General features: G+C 38.1%; 1 protein-coding gene across 1 annotated transcript in view; it reads left to right on the top strand.

Moving 5' to 3' along the window:
• The first annotated feature begins 1,645 nt into the window (after window positions 1–1,645).
• ATERDJ3B (DNAJ heat shock family protein) overlaps window positions 1,646–16,238 on the top strand; it is a 28,761-nt gene continuing 14,168 nt past the window's right edge. The window contains exons 1-2 of the mRNA XM_089419153.1: window positions 1,646–1,857; window positions 1,966–2,114. Of these exons, the coding sequence (XP_089275279.1) occupies window positions 1,787–1,857; window positions 1,966–2,114 (220 nt within the window). The 5' untranslated portion in view covers window positions 1,646–1,786. The remainder of the gene's footprint in view (window positions 1,858–1,965; window positions 2,115–16,238) is intronic.

Here is a 16,238-nt window from a genome sequence, read left to right as displayed (position 1 = left end):
CTTTGTCAAATTAGTGAGAGAATCTTGAAAACCTGTTATGTGCTTAGAAGCACCACTATCCACCAACTAGATATCACTACTATTGGTAATAGTGCAGGAAAGAGCAGAAACAAAGACTCTCCTCAGCTCCCTCTGGTTTTGGAATAACTTCCTTCTTAAGATTGGTAACACTCTTCAAACTATCTTCCATTCTAAGGCTTGGCATCATTTGGAAAGAGATCAAAAAATCTAGTCAAACTGCTAAACACTTGTCTCTTAGGCTAACTTCAATGGTTGCTCTTTCAACAAAGCTTTGATACCATGTTGAAATTTCTACATGTTGTATACTAGAATACTATTTTCTGCTAGATAATTACTTCCTAATGATTTTCACACAATATTCTTATGCCATTAATATCATTGAACAATTACACTTTAGAAAATATCTATAGTAAATGCAACATAAACATAAAAATCATAGAAAGACAACCATGCACAATAGAGACAATATTTTTACTGTGGGAAACCCAAACTTGGGAGGAAAACCCAACAACTTTTCATTAAGAGAAATTATTCTTTAGCAAGATTTACAAATCAACAATTTGTTTAGAGATTTGTGCCAATAATCCAAATCAAATACCAGTCAAATTTGGTCAAAAATCTAGGAAGTCAACGCTGGGCAAACTAGCCAAAAGTCAAATGTGTGGTCAAACTTGACCTTATGATCAACAACCTGCGGTCAACTCGGACCTGCAATCAAACCTATGATCAACTCTACCCTATTTTTGTGATCAAACTCAACTTGTTATGTGGTCAACACCTTCAAATCACTTAGTCAAACAATTGACAAACTCAACCTTCTTTCTCCACAAGTGCAACCAAGAGAGAAAGAGATAAAAGTAGAAAAGATAGCGTCTGAAAACAGATCTCAAAATTGCTTTTCGTTGGTAAGAGAATGAGGCATCACATCATATATTTATACTTGTCAAATGAGGTGAAATAAGCCAAGGGACACACCCCTTCATACACTGGGCCGATTTGATGCTCAAAAAATCAAATTTTATTTTAATTTTTCATAATTCTTCTAGGTTGACTTAGGCATGCAGGAATAAATCCCAATACTTCACAAAAAAATCAACATTCAACACCCTAAAAAACCCACAATACACTTAGCTTATTAGCTTATAGAGAATTCACAACTCAAACTTATAATTCCAAAATATCTTTATGAACTTCTAGACTAATTAATCTAGAAAATATGTTAAAAACCCTTCAAAATATATAACAAAAATATGTGGAAAAACCCTTCAAAACTTATAACCAATAGTGATAGACTACGAAATAGTGTTGGCGAATAGGAATTTGAATGCGGAAGCGCGAGCGCTGAAGAGTCAAGGTCGCGCTCGGTCCCCTTTAAACGCAATTCCTTGTTCTTATGAAAGCTAAGTAAGAGGGATAATTACGATTAATTAAATTAATTACCCCTCGTCTATGCTTCCTTTCCACATTTCAGGTCAAAGTCTGAGGACGAGGGATTCCAGCTCTGATGACACGTGGATGCTCTGGAATGGTCACAAAATCCTTCACTGCTCCTGATTGGTTAGGATTTAAACTTCCACGTCGTAGGAAATGTGGCACGCCTTTAACTTTATAAACGCCCCCCCTCCATTCCTCTCGGCAAGGATTATGCAGTCTACCACAGCGTTAATCGACGGAGACACAGACCAGGCAGCCTAAACTACAAGGAATACAATAGCTTGATCATATATTCCGTCAATTAACAGAGGTTTTGAATCCGAAACCCCCAATGAGGCTCGCGAGGGGTCTTCTCCTGCTGTTTCTCTTCGCAGTCTCATACGTAGACAGATCCTTTGCTGGGTATGTGCATCTAAATCTAAAGCCTTAGTTTGGTATCTGATACTGACTCTCCGAGAGTCGGACAGAGAACCCATAATGTTGATGTTTGGTATTCTGTTTTTGTTGCAGGAAGAATTTCTACGATGTCTTACAAGTTCCGAGAGGTGCTTCGGAAGATCAGATGAAGAAGGCATATAGGAAACTGGCCTTGAAATATCACCCAGACAAGAACCCTGGAAACGAAGAAGCAACAAAGCGCTTTGCAGAAATTAACAATGGTATGCATGTTTCTGTGACTTAATTTGCCCCTAAAAAATAAATTTGATCTCATTAGGGTCTAGAATTTTGTGGATCAAACCCATTGAAATCTTAGTTTCTGTCTATTGATGGAAAATAACATATGACTGGGAATTAAATCCACTGGCATTATGCTATCTGACAATTGCCAGAAAATGACATCGTGTTGTGTTCTAATCGAATATTTCTGTCAAAGAATCTATTAAAAACCCTCATTACTAATCAATTTTGATCAGTGTTACCAGATTACTGGATTTGCATATTAGTAGGCTATTGAAGTGATAATTATTTTTTCTCGACGATCTTTTCGCCTATTTACTATTTGTCGGGCGAATATTTCCTCTTTTATTATCCGTTTTTGCCTTTATAGGGTCTCTTGATCTAGAGAGATCCTCTGGACCAAGTAGCTCTCAAAAGTTGTTAAAAGATAAACATTGAGCATTAAACACATGTACCTCCAATCCTATTATTTTCAGATCTGTGTAAATTTTCAGATCATGGTTTTTTAGCTTGAACGCTTTTGTTTTGAAAACAAGAACAACGGGTTACAACAACTGTAAACATAGTCTCATCATTGTTTAATGCAGCACTTCATTGGGCAGGGCATGTCCACTGGGATTTGAACCCAGGTCATTGAACTATCACTAGACTGCAGCCTAATGGATCCGGGAAATTGATTGTGGCAACTATTCATAGCAGACAGTGTTGTCATTTGATACAATTGTCAGTTAGATAGACTGCACCGGAAATAGATAATAAGGAAAAATATAGATATCTTTGCAGGAAATTGTGAAGGTTGATGAGAACAAAGGTGGCAGGGTTTTGTTTCTGACAAGAGATAATTTCAAATTAAATGAATGTATTATTGTTTTTTGGAAGTTGGTTCAAGAAATACATTCCAAACTTGGGAGCTGCACTGCGTAACATATACTTTCTTTGACATTGCTTCCAGATTTGAGGGGTATCTTGTCCGCCAAAATTGCCTGAGACTTGAACCTGGCCTTTTCCAATTTGGAGATGCTATTCAGGTGGGGAAGACTACAACAAGAATAGAACTGTGGGGCACATCATATCAAAGGAATGATTCAGGGTAGGCTCCACAAACAAACAAGCCATCTTAGACAAGTCTAAGCCCAAAATGTCCCAGGACTCCCCATATTTTGGGGTTAACTTGATATTATAGGAAGCTTACCAAGGGGCAAGTCTATTAAGTTATTAACAAAAAAGTCATTCATATGGGATGGGTAAGTGAGCTAGGCATTTGAACAACTCAAGCTTTCAATGTCCACAATTCTAGTTCTATCCACCCTTAATTTTAAAAACTCTCTATAATAGATTGTGATGCATTTGGTCAAGTCATTGAGGCAATACTTATGTAAGAAGGAAGATCCCGCAAATTTGAAAGCAAAAACTGAATAATGTGGAGCAATCCAAGTATACCTACAAGAAGGAGACTTGGCGATTCAACGTGCTCCATGAAAATGACATCAACACTTGTTGTTGCATCATTTAAGGGTTAAAATTGATTGCAATAGTCTTAGATGCTTCTTAGATCAACAAACGCATATGGAGAACACAAAAGTGGGTTGCCAAAGTCCAAGGTTATGATTCTGAAATCATTTACAAAAAGTGGAAGGAAAATCTTCTTAGTCTGTGCCCTATTGCAAATGGAAGAAGATGCATTTGTAACTCTAAGTAGTGTTATCAAGACCGGACCAGCCGGTTCGGTACTGAACCAACCATTTTCACCGCTCTGGCCGGTTTGATATCGATTCAGTAAAGCCGCATAGAAAGCAACAAGAGGGGCTTGTTTTGCTTTTTTTCCTTTTAATTTTTGACTTGGTTGGGCACTAGCTCACAACAAGTGCCTAATATACAAGTCTATGGCCCTACTATTGCTATGCAATTCATGACAATGTTAAATTCTTAAAGTTTACTTAAATTTTTAACATTACCATGAAATGACTCAGGATGTTTGAGAGTGGTTTCGACCTTGTTGGATTTCATATGGAGAAAGTAGAACTTTAGATCTCACTCAAAATCCAACAAACTTTCAAAATCTAGCAAACTTGACAATTTTTCAGGATTTCAGTATTGGGGGGATTGCAATGTTTCCATTGGATTTTGTCGTGTTACATGTATGAGGTTATCGAACTAGCATTTAATCAAGGGCCCAATCCCTTTGTGTACGTTGATGTTAGTGGCATTGTTTGGTGAACTCCTCTATCATGATCCTACTAAAATGTACCCTTCACACAAACAAAATCTTGAATTAACATGCTAAGCATTTTTATTTCTTTTAATGCTTAGAGGGTGATATTGATGATGAAGATCCCAATATAGGCAAAGATTTTGACAATATGTAGGTATTTGTTGTAGCATTTTTTTTAAATTTTTTTTATTTAATGCTAGAGGCCATTTAGGTGTTGTTTTTTGATGTATTTTCGGTTCAAATATGGATTGCACTCGGTGTTATTTTGGTTATATCCACCCTTACATGCTCTATAAATGAGAAATTTTGCTTATTTGTGTATAAACGGTTTGGATTCATATGGATGCACATGAATATATGTGGTTTTCTTTAAAACTTGATTATTTTATGTGTTTTTGTTTACTGGATTCCGTCTGATTTTGACCAGTTCCCAATCCGTGGGGTCTCTCGGTTCGATGGCCGGTTCGGTTCCGATAACTATGACTCTATGGTAGTTCGTACTTGAATGGTTGAAGCTTGAGAGGAATGGTAACAATGCCCTATAATAGAACAATGCATATGAAATGGACATTGAGAGTTGAGAAATTTTGCTCTAAAAGTTAACACTTTGTGCTACTAAGTTTGGATTTGCTTAAAGGTTTTAATTCCAAAATGAAGGTGATTCTCCAAGAAGCACATTTTCTTCTCTTGGTACTCTGACTTTCTCAAAAGCTTCCATTATGTAAAGTAGTTCTTTTGTTGTGAAGGGATGGAGAAAGATAATTAGAATTATGTTGCAGGATGGGAAGTATGTTGTTGAAGTAAAGGAGAAATTTTCAAAACCCTATGATTTCTACAATTGCTACCCATTCTCAATTAGAGGTAGAAGGAGATCTCTATAGTTGGCATCATCCCTTTTTCTAAATTGAAAGGGAAGGGGGCCATATTGGTGGTGGTCGACATGCTAACCAAATAGGCATACTTTTGTAGCATTCATTCAACATATGATGTCTTAATCAAAGTAATATAAAAGTAAAAGTTGCAAGCCATGCCCAAGGTGATTGTTAGTGTTTGTGACTAGTTTCACTAGTAATTTTTGGAAGGAATTTTATTAACTGTTGGGTACCACCAAATTTACCATGTGCCAATGTCTAGACTCTAGACAAAGGTTGTCAATAAATGCTAGAACTCCCACTAGTTTTACTTTGTTATTGATGAGCAATGGCAATGGTACAAATGGATTTTGTTGGTTGAATGGTGGTATGATACTACCTATGACATGACCACCAAGATGACCCCATTTTAGGCCTTATGGGCATGGGCCTTCTAACATCGAAAGCTACCTATTGATTAGTTCCAATGCATAGGTAGTTTTAGATCATATACAGCAAAATCAAAAGATCCTTGAATTTTTCAAGGAAACCTTATAGACAAAACAAAACACAATGAAGTAAGAATCTAACAAGAGACGTAACACATGGTAATTCCAACATGGTCACAAGTGTATATTTTGTGTATAACCATACACGTAAACATCCCTCAAAAATAAGGGGAAGACAATCTAGCGCATAGGTTCTATGAACCATATAAGTTGTTGAATAGAATTGGGGAAGTTGTCAATTCTTTCAAATTATAGAGTGCCTCCAAGTCTCATATTTTCCATTTCTCACTTGAAAGTAGTAGTTAGACAAATTATTATCATTTAAAGTTACAAATTGAGTTACTTGAATTAGATGAAGGGTGGTTGCACCTTGAGCTAGAAGTAATCATTGAAATTTGCTCTAGACCCATCATTGGATATCTTGCTAAGTGGAAGAAACTATCATTAGAAGATAACACATGGTAGAATGAACAATTTATACAACACCCAAATTTACACAAGCTTTGAGAGAATTTTGGTGAGGGGTGGACAAGGACTTGTTATGAACTCACCTACCTCTTTTGAAATATTACACATATAGTAGTTAGAACTAGTCTTAGTGGATATCTTCTTTAAGTAAAGAGGAGGTACATGATACATCCTCCAAGATCATCAATAAGTACTGATGTTGCAAGTGAGCACTTCTTGGGGTGATACCTTTGTTGTTAAACTACATTTTCATGCAATAGTGTTGTAAGGTTTCTCTCTTGAAATGATCCTAATCGACATTTTCATTTGAGATGATTGGTTGTGCTCCTTGAAGTATTCTTGGGAGCATGGTCCCTAGAGAATAAATGGAGTGATTCTCAAGGTGTTTTTGTGCACTCTAGGTTGTGCTCTTGGATGCTCTTAAGGTTGTACTTGGGCACTCTCAATTGAGAAAATGTGATGAAAAACTTGTGTACAAATGCAAGTTGAGTGTGTGGGGGTGTTCAAAAATTAGGAGTGGATGCACAATGTTGTTTGATGTAAGTGTAAGTTAGTTAAGCATGAAGTTTCTAGGTGAAAAAATATGTGACAGTGCACTAAAATGCATATGTTGACATGCTAGTGTGTTGGGATTCAATCACAACATGTTGTTTTAGATTAAATCGTTAAGTAGTTATGGCATGGTCCAAATTAAATAGTGATCAAGTCAAATATTAGGGAGCTAACATACCCAACCTTGAAGGTAAACTCAAATTCAAGGAATTGTTATTGAAGATGATCAATGACCCATTTGGATTTGAGCACCAAATTATCTGTCTATTTATGGAATATGACATTTCAATTTTTAGGTTTGATGTTGACAATTATTATATTAAGTGATGTGACAAGATTGTATCATGATTCATAATGAGATAGACTAGAGAAATTATATCTTGCAAGCATTTGAATTTGTTTCTTGTGAGTAAAAGAAAGCTATTAGTTGTTTATGTGAGGGCCTCGATCCATATAGTTTTAGATTGGAATGTTAAATGATAATTTGTATGTAACTGTATTGTACATTTGTATTTTTCCAATAAACAAAGTTGACTTTTCTACATATCTAATTGAGATCTAGTTGATTATTGTTAGTTTTCTTAAAACTTATCTAATCTGTGAATTTTTTCTAAGCAAAGAGCTAAAACTGTACTTTAATTTTAACCCACAAATATATTGTGTTTACTAACTACCATGCAACAAAAATAAAGAACAAATGAAGACAAGCACACCATAAAACCAGACACAACAAATTTACCTAGGAAACCCCAACTTAGGAAAACATGTAATCTTGATGTTTTTATTATTGGACTCAACAAATCTTCAGAAAAATGATTATGACTGTAAGGGAAAACTTCCCTTTTCCTTTGCTAATCCTCTGTGCTAGAGATCTGTGCACTTCATACCAACTCGGTCTCCCTTCTGCACAAGGGAGACAACTTCCATATGATATTGAATTAGTAAAGTTTGAAGCTTGTGATGAGGATGCACAATACATTATAAATTTACTATTTGTCTAATCATAATTGTCCATAGATCATGAGATTGATAGTTCTCACATGAGATTTGGAGTTTGGACTACCTTGTAGTTGTATGAAATCTTCAACAAAGGAGGATATTTTTTTTTAAGGAATTGGTTGTATGCCTTCAAGGCGACTAAGGTGAGAATGCCACTAATTATTTGACACACATGAGAAATGTATGTTATCAACTTGGTAGTTGGTGGCAATATATATGCTAAGACCTTATAGTGTTATCCATCAATGGATTGACTAAAGTATATTATCCTTTCCTGACTAATTTGAATGCCATTGGCAAGGTTGTGAGATTGACACTCATTGAGTTCAATGGCATGTTGCTATAGGAGGAACAATGCATAAACACATTCAAACAACAAAGTTCATATCAAGGGTTACTACCAAAACATGTAAGAACACATGTGTAGGCTAGGACTAATTGAAGCATGTAGAAACCTTAGGGGAAAGATTACATTTGTTATTATTCTAACAAGAAAAGACATTATGTACATGATTGTTTTAAGTGCAAGTGTGATCAATCACAAGAAATGGAGCATTCGAATAATGTTATAAAGAAAATATCCAAGAAATGGAAGGAGAAAGGCACACTTATTATTCACTTGTAGCCATTGAAATTGTTAAAGATTCTTGTCATATGGACTCTAAGACAATTAAATACATGGCTAGAAGATGAGATTGGTTTAGGAAGCTTGAACTTGAAACTCTTGGATCATCAAGTTTGGCAATGACAAAACATTAGAATCTTTAAGTGAAGGTGATGTACTTGAGTACAAGGGATACACTAGACTTGAAAGAAGTTTATTGTATCCTTGGTGCTTAGAAGATTTTCTTTTTGTGAATTAGATGTTGAAGTTGAATTCGACGGTGGAAAATGATTCATAAGAGACTAGATGAAGAATCATGAGAGAATAGTGTACGGCTATGGAGAAGATGCCCTATTTCAATTGGATACCAAGATGGGGAATGCATGATGGAAGCAACACTTGATTAAATTAGACAAGGGAACTTGAGGTATGGACAACTGAATTTTCATATTTTGAATTTGTTGCACGAGCTTAATATGGTTTGTTGGTTACCACAAATGCAATTTTTTAGTGTTTTGCGAAGCTTATATCTTGGGCAAGCAAATGTATGAGTGATTTCCTAAGGATAAGGCATGGTGCTCTAAGTTACTCTTGGAGGTGGTTACTTGTATAGTTATGTGAGTAAAACTTTGAAGGATGCAAGTTGTATTTCCTAACATTCATTGACAATTACAATAGAAAGGTATGGATTTCCTTTCCAGGGCATAGACAAGGTTTTTAAGTATTTCTTAGAATTTAAAGCACTTGTGGAGAAACATATTGGGAAGTCACTAGAAATTGTTAGATCTAATGGTGGTGGAGGGCACAAGTCAAATGAGTTTGAGAATTATTGAAGGAAGGGGGCATTAAAAGGTAGTTTGCAACCTCTTTTAACTTTAGTAGATGTTGAAGTATAAGAATTTAAATTTGGAACTTTGGGTAGAAGCTTGTAATTGGGCAATCTATTCAACTAATAGGAGCTTGACCAAAGCACTGTGGACATCATACTAGAGGAAGCATGGAGAAGCATGGAGTGGGCGTAAGTCTATAATTGAAACATTTGCAGATATATGGAAGTACACTTTATGTGCACACTCTAAAGGAGTAGTCATTAGGGTATTTACTGTTTTCTTAAAGGCATATCAATTATGGAACCTAATAGATGAGAACTTGGAAAGAAGTGTCTTGTTATATTTGATGAAGGATGTGTAGTTATGAAAGAATCAAAGAATTATCATAGCATCTATGAACATGTTTCCTCAAAAATTAGAACCAGTTGAAGATCTGGAGAAAAATGAATAAGAGTTTGAAGTTGATCACCCTAGTACAATGTACAAAATGCCTGTGGTTAGTGAAGTCACTTCAAGACTTAGGCTCATAACTGAGAGTTTTGATAGTGTGAGATCATAAGACAAAAATAGTTGGAGAACATGCAAAAGGGAAAAACGAAGTGCAAAATTTGATGGTATTCTAGATAAGTATAAAGTATTGTTGGTCGTCAAAGGATATATGTAAAAGGAATTGCTTATGAGTATCACCTCTGTCCCAATAGTGAAGATTGTGAAAATTCCAATACCAGAATCCTATTGCAGCAACTAGTATTATTTCTCCAAACTGATAAATTAATTATTTAGTTTATTGCTACGAAAACATCAAAACAAACACACTGCAACCTTGACAAATAAAATTGCAGAAAATAAATAGTGTTGGAACTGAGAAAATACTAGCACACACACATAAAAATAACACCGTTATTTTTGGACAAGTCCCTAGAAAAGCCCAACTTGGGAAAACTCGTGTAGCAACGAGGGTTTTTATTATTATGCAGCAGTGAAAATTTGAGTACAATTTATGGATGCCCAACTGGCAATCCAATCAACAGGTATTCGATAGAAACAATTAGAGAAAAAAATTCTCGCCCCACAAGCAATCCTGGCACTAGCTTCTATAGAAAACTGGTCGCCCAAACCACAGCATGAGCCCTTCTGCACTGTCTCTCACACGTGTGGCTCGATATTGCCTCTGAGCAAGCTGTCTAGCCTGTCTTTGCTGTTGGAAGTGACTCTCCGACCCTCTAGAAGACTTTCTCGACCTTTGGAAACTGAATCGACCTCCTCCTCAACTAAATCCAACTACTCTGCGTCAGCCTCTGCGCAGTCTCTCTGCTGCTTCTGCGTGGATCACTTCTGTCACTTGCTACTACCTCTTCGGATTTGTAAAAGCTCCTCCGGTCTCACTGTCCCTGCCCCTCACTCACTGCTTCGATCTCTGGCTCTCACAACTGACTGTTGCTACCTTGGAAATCGATCTGCCAAGGAAATCGAATTTCTGGTGCTCTCACACAACACTCTGTCTCTGTATCGTTTATGTTACGCTACGGATGTCGCGCTACTGCTGCCCACCAACTATTACGCAACTCTGATGCTGCGTTTGTGGTGCTGTTGACACTGCCATACCGTTGGCAACACTGCATTTGCACTGTAATTACCTCTCATTTGTTGTTGCTGCAATTGCAACATCTGCAACTGAAAAGCATCCAAAATATTGAATCAACTGTGTTCAGTATAATGCATCTGTCTCTCGAGTCCCTGCTACTAGCCTTTGCACTGTCTCTGAATAATTTGCGTTGTTTCTGACTCTGCACTGTGCCACTCTGCACTGTTGCCAACTCTGCAGTGAGCTCTTCAGCATCTGAATGCAACTAGTTTGCAACTGTCACTCTGGAACTGACTGCATCAACTGCCACTGATCCATCCTGCTACTGTATATTGTGGGCCCCTGTAGCAAGGTACTGATCCATGAGGTGGACGACTCAAGGACCATGCCCAATCTCTGTAGTTCTTTGGGACTACAATACCAAATATCCCCACCTCACTCATGGAGGTATATCTGTGAACATCGCGAAGTCTTCCTCCAACCTGGAGGTCAAATTGTTGATCTTGGCTGATGCTGCCTACTAGTCTCGCTTCTTCGACTTGTCCTTCTTCCTGAGAGGACATTGCGTGTTGTAGTGACTGAGCTACCACACTTGAAGCACTTGACCTTTGACATGTCCTTCTTCTTTCTCTGCTCACGTTGCCCTTGACTGAGACCCTTTGATGGGAGGGCCACATTCTCCTCCTCCTTCCCACCTTCGGTTCGTTGCTACTGCTGCCACTGATGGAGCTCTTTAGCAAAGCTCGCCCCAACTCCTCCTGCTGCAAATTGGCCCACATCCTATCCTAATGTGGTAGCTTGTCTCTAATACTTCGGACAAAAACTTGCCACTCCTTAGTGCCAATCTCACTAGCTCTGTTGGTTGAGGCGGTGCCCCAACAACTGCAAGCTGGTCTCGAACTTCTTGAATCTTGGTGAGGAAGGGATCTCTGCCTTCCCCCTTCTGCATCTTTATGCATCTTAGCTTTTCTTCCAGAAACATCTTCCGCTGCTTGTAAGTGCCCTGATATAGCGTGGAGAGAGCATCCCACATCTCTTTGGTAGTATCCTTCCTAGCTATGTGTGAGACTATATGGTCCCGGACTCCATCTAGGATCAATCGCTTTGCCCGCGCCATCGCCTTCTTGTATTCCTTTAGCTGATCCGCATCCTGGGGAGCTGCCACAACATTGTCTATGTAGAGCTTCAGGCCGTATTCATCCACAGGAAGGACATCTTAGCCTTCCAGATGACATAGTTGGAGGAGCTATCCATCCTATCCTGCTCTCTAAGTCCTACTGTGGCCATCTTTGAAGTTGTCGAAAACTCCCTCTTTCCCTGTGCTCGGGTGCTGCTCTGCTATTCACACTCCCTTCTGGAATGCATGGATCTACTAGCTGCTACTGCCAATCTGCAACTGGAAAGTCGAACTCCCAAGACTCAAAGTTCCCCGAGGAAAATTTTCCCCCTTTGTGTGCTTTTCTCTTCCACCCGATGCTGATTCTGCTGTTGCAAAACCCTCTACGTCCAACCAGAAATCTGCTCAGCGAAAATTTGAGTTGTTGTTGCTCCCTCTGACTGTTGGAATCACTGAATTTGGCAAGTCGAATTTTTCTGCAACCTTGCAACTGAAAATCGAACTCTTGCCCTGCAATTTGAATTGCCAATCTAGGTACTACGCAACCTTCGATAATTTCGGCCTGCTACTCCCACTGAATGCCGAAATTCCCTTCTCCGGTTTTGAGCTTCTTGACTGATCACTCATGCTCTAATACCATGTGAAAATTCCAATACGGGAATCCTATTGTAGTAAGCGGTATTATTTCTCTTAATTGATAAATTAATTATTCAGTTTATTGCTACGATAACATCGAAATAAACACACTGCAACCTTCACAAATAAAATTGCGAAAATAAATAGCGTTGGAACTGAGAAAATACTAGCGCACACACATAAAAATAACACTGTTGTTTCTGGACAAGATTCCCCGTAAAAACCCAACTTGGGAAAACTAGTGCAACAGTGGGGGTTTTTATTATTATGTAGCAGTGAAAATATGAGTACAATCAATGGATGCCCAAATGGCAATCCAATCAACAAGTATTTGACATAAACAATTAGAGAGAAAAATTCTCTCACCCCACAAGTAATCCCAGCACTGGCTTCTACAAAAAACTGGCCATCCAAACTCCAACATGAGCCCTTCTATGCTGTCTTTCACATGTGTAGCTTGATACTGCCTTTGAGCAAGCTGTCCAGCTTGTCTCTGCTGCTGGAAGTGACTCCCCGACCCTTTGGAAGACTTTCCCGGCCTCTCGAAACTGAATCGACCTCCTCCTTATCTAAATCGAACTAGTCTGCATCAACCTCTGTGCAGTCTCTATGTTGCTTCTACATGGATCACTTCTGTCACTTGCTGTTGCCTCTTCGGATTTGGCAAATCTCCTCCAGACTCACTGTCCTTTCCCCTCACTCACTGCTTTGATCTCTGGCTCTTTGACAGTTGACTGTTGCTACTCTGGAAATCAATTTGCCAAGGAAATCAAATTTCTGGTGCTCTCAAGTGTATTCTCAAAGTGCCCATCGACTTCCTCTTACACTCCACTGTTGGAACTCCAACGACCAAGATTAAAACTTAATCAATGGCTAGGATCATCTTGGAATCGATCTACGTGAGTTTCTAGATGATTTTCACCTTGACTTAATTAATACTGATTAATTAACTAGTTTTCCTAAGTTTAGACTTAGGAAACATAAAAAAATTGGTTAATAATCTAATTAAGTCACTTCTAGGTGGAATTTCCAGAAACGATTTCTGGGTCTTGGAGATCTCATGTATTCTAGCCTCTCCACCAAATTTCGTGGCTAGAACACATTCGATGCTACAAAAACTAACAAACATGACTACCATTAGGATAATGGTAGCATTGGTGACTCAGTATGGATGGACAATTCATTAAATGTATGTGAAATGTTCTTTTTGAGTGGTTGGATTGCAGAAGTATAGGTGGAATAGCCTCTTAGATTTGTGTCCATTGTCTAGGAGAAATTGGTCTGTATATTGCATACGTATTATGGATTGAGGTAAGCATTGAGAGATAATTATGCGATGCTTCAAGTAAGCGATGTTCAGGAGAAATGACTTATATTTGCTACTGCTTATTGAGCATGTTGATGATTTGATTTTTGTAGGTAGGAAAAATCAAAGTAGTTGAGCATGACCTACCACATGCTTTTAAGATGAGATTGCTAACTTTTAATACAAGGTCTAATTTATTTTTCTCCCACAATTATTTTATACCCAAAAATTATTTTTGCTCAAATGAAATTGTGAAAACTATTAATAATAAATAAACTGATATTTTTAACTTTCAGAAATAAATTGCAGCAGAAATCAAATATGAAAATCAACAAAAATTTATGCCCAAACAAACCTTCCTTCACTTTATTAAATCTGGAAAATTAGGGCCTTGACCCACAGAGAAATACCTAGAAAATGCAACACTCTTTGACCCTGGAATTTGGCCCATTGGACTTTTGGCCTTTGGAATTTCAGCCCGCTGGAAAATGCTCGACCATGGTAAATCTTGGATTCCACCTATAAAACATAGCCTCCCTTCCTCCACGTGGACTTGGTTGGAAACTTGGCCTCTCCTCACAATTTCAGCTTGCACAGTAAATTCAACCTCTCTCTCCAAATTCTCGGCCTCCACAAATTTATCTTTGGAAAACCCTTGCTAGGCACCTTTTCCTTCTCTTAAGTCGTTGAGCATCTCACTCCCTGAGAAAATCTCTTTCTCAATCACATGTCTTTCACTTCCCCCTTAGGCTTATTTTATAACTTCATCTTGAGTTGAATCCTTGAACCCCAATCTTCAAAGTGATAGATCACTAGGACTAATTCCTAACCCACATAGATCAAAAATAGATTAGATTTAAGTCACTTAAATAATTAAATTATTTATCCTTAGAAACTTAGCCCAATAACCAACATTAATTAATTAAATTAATTAATGTGATTTTCCCAAGTTAAACTTAAGAAAGAAATCATAATAATCACTTACTCCTCAAGCAAGTACCTAAAGAGGGAATTTGAGATCTTATGCATGCTAGACACCAAGCCTATGTAGAAGTACCTGTCTGAGCTAATAACATCAACACTCCCTCCTAGCGAGGAAGGTTTTTTGCACTACCCCCCATCTTATCTCGGTAATACACAAACTTGCCCTTCACTAGGGGCTTGGTGAGAATGTTTGCCACCTGCTCCTACGTGGAGATGTACTAAAGCTTCACAACTCCCCTTTGGATCTTGTCTTTAATGAAGTGATACCTGATCTCTATGTGATTGGACCTATTATGAAACATTGGATTCTCCGAGAGCTTGATGCAACCCTGATTGTTACAGTGAATTACCCTCGGGTCCAACTCAAGACCAAACAACCCTATGAGAATCTTGCAAATCCAAGTGGCCTCACAACCACAAAACTCAGCCATGCACTCAACCTTTGTTGAACAGAGGACTACTGAAATGGGTGGAACGAAAGTTCAATCAGTGTGGTTGGGTGCGTGGTTGGGTTCTTCCCAAGTATCTATTATATGTCTCTAAGCCTTGATCAGCCATAGCCTAATCTCTTTGCTTCCTGCTAAACCATTAAATCACTGTTGATCCCTAGCTAAAGCAACACCCTGAGGTGCTTTTCCTATGTACAACATTCCCAACTCAATTTGAGTTTGTATAGCCCATTAATTGCACTCCATCACTCATGACATACCTAAGTCCATACTCCATTGTACCTTGAAGATACCCGAGCATATGCTTCGTTGCCACCCAATGAACCCTCCTCGAATCCACCCTAAATTGGCTCAATGTATTCACAACAAAGCAAATATTTGGTCTAGTGTTGACCATATACATTAAAGAACCTATCATCTGCTTGTACAATGTGAGATCCAACAACTTTGACTGAGAAGCATCCATCTTCTGAGGGTGTCGATAGGCTTGCAATCTTCCATCTAGAATATCTTCAGGATCATTGCACACTTCCCTTGTCCAAGGGAGATCTCATGTGTCTATTGCCACACCTCCAATCCCAAAAAGTAGTGTAGCATGCTGATGTCCTTTATCTCAAACTTTCTTGCAAGATCTCGCTTGCACATCTCTATGAGCTTCTCCAACAATATAAGGAAGAGGTATTCCATATACAACATTAGATTGAGTGGATCATCTCCAACAAGTATGTAATATAAGTTGGGATCCGCCTCACTCTTGATGAATCCCATATCTAACAGATACCCATCAATCCTCAAGTACCATGCTTGAAGTGCCTATTCTTCCCAAACAAATATGCCTTAACTTTATTAAATTTGGAAAATTATGGCTTCGACCCACGGAGAAATACACAAAAAACACAACACTCTTTGAACCTGGATGATTTTTGGCCTCTAGAGAAATTCGACCTTTGGAAATTTGGCCCTCCTAGAAAATACTTGGCCTTTGGATTCCACTTGTAAAATT

The sequence above is a fragment of the Pinus tabuliformis genome, chromosome 4_1, assembly GCF_031772625.1.
Source record: "Pinus tabuliformis cultivar Carrire ecotype Pingquan chromosome 4_1, CPIR1, whole genome shotgun sequence".
In the NCBI taxonomy this organism is placed as follows: domain Eukaryota; kingdom Viridiplantae; phylum Streptophyta; class Pinopsida; order Pinales; family Pinaceae; genus Pinus; species Pinus tabuliformis.
The sequence above is the reverse complement of the archived record's forward strand: the minus strand, read 5'-3'. Positions and strand labels throughout refer to the sequence as shown.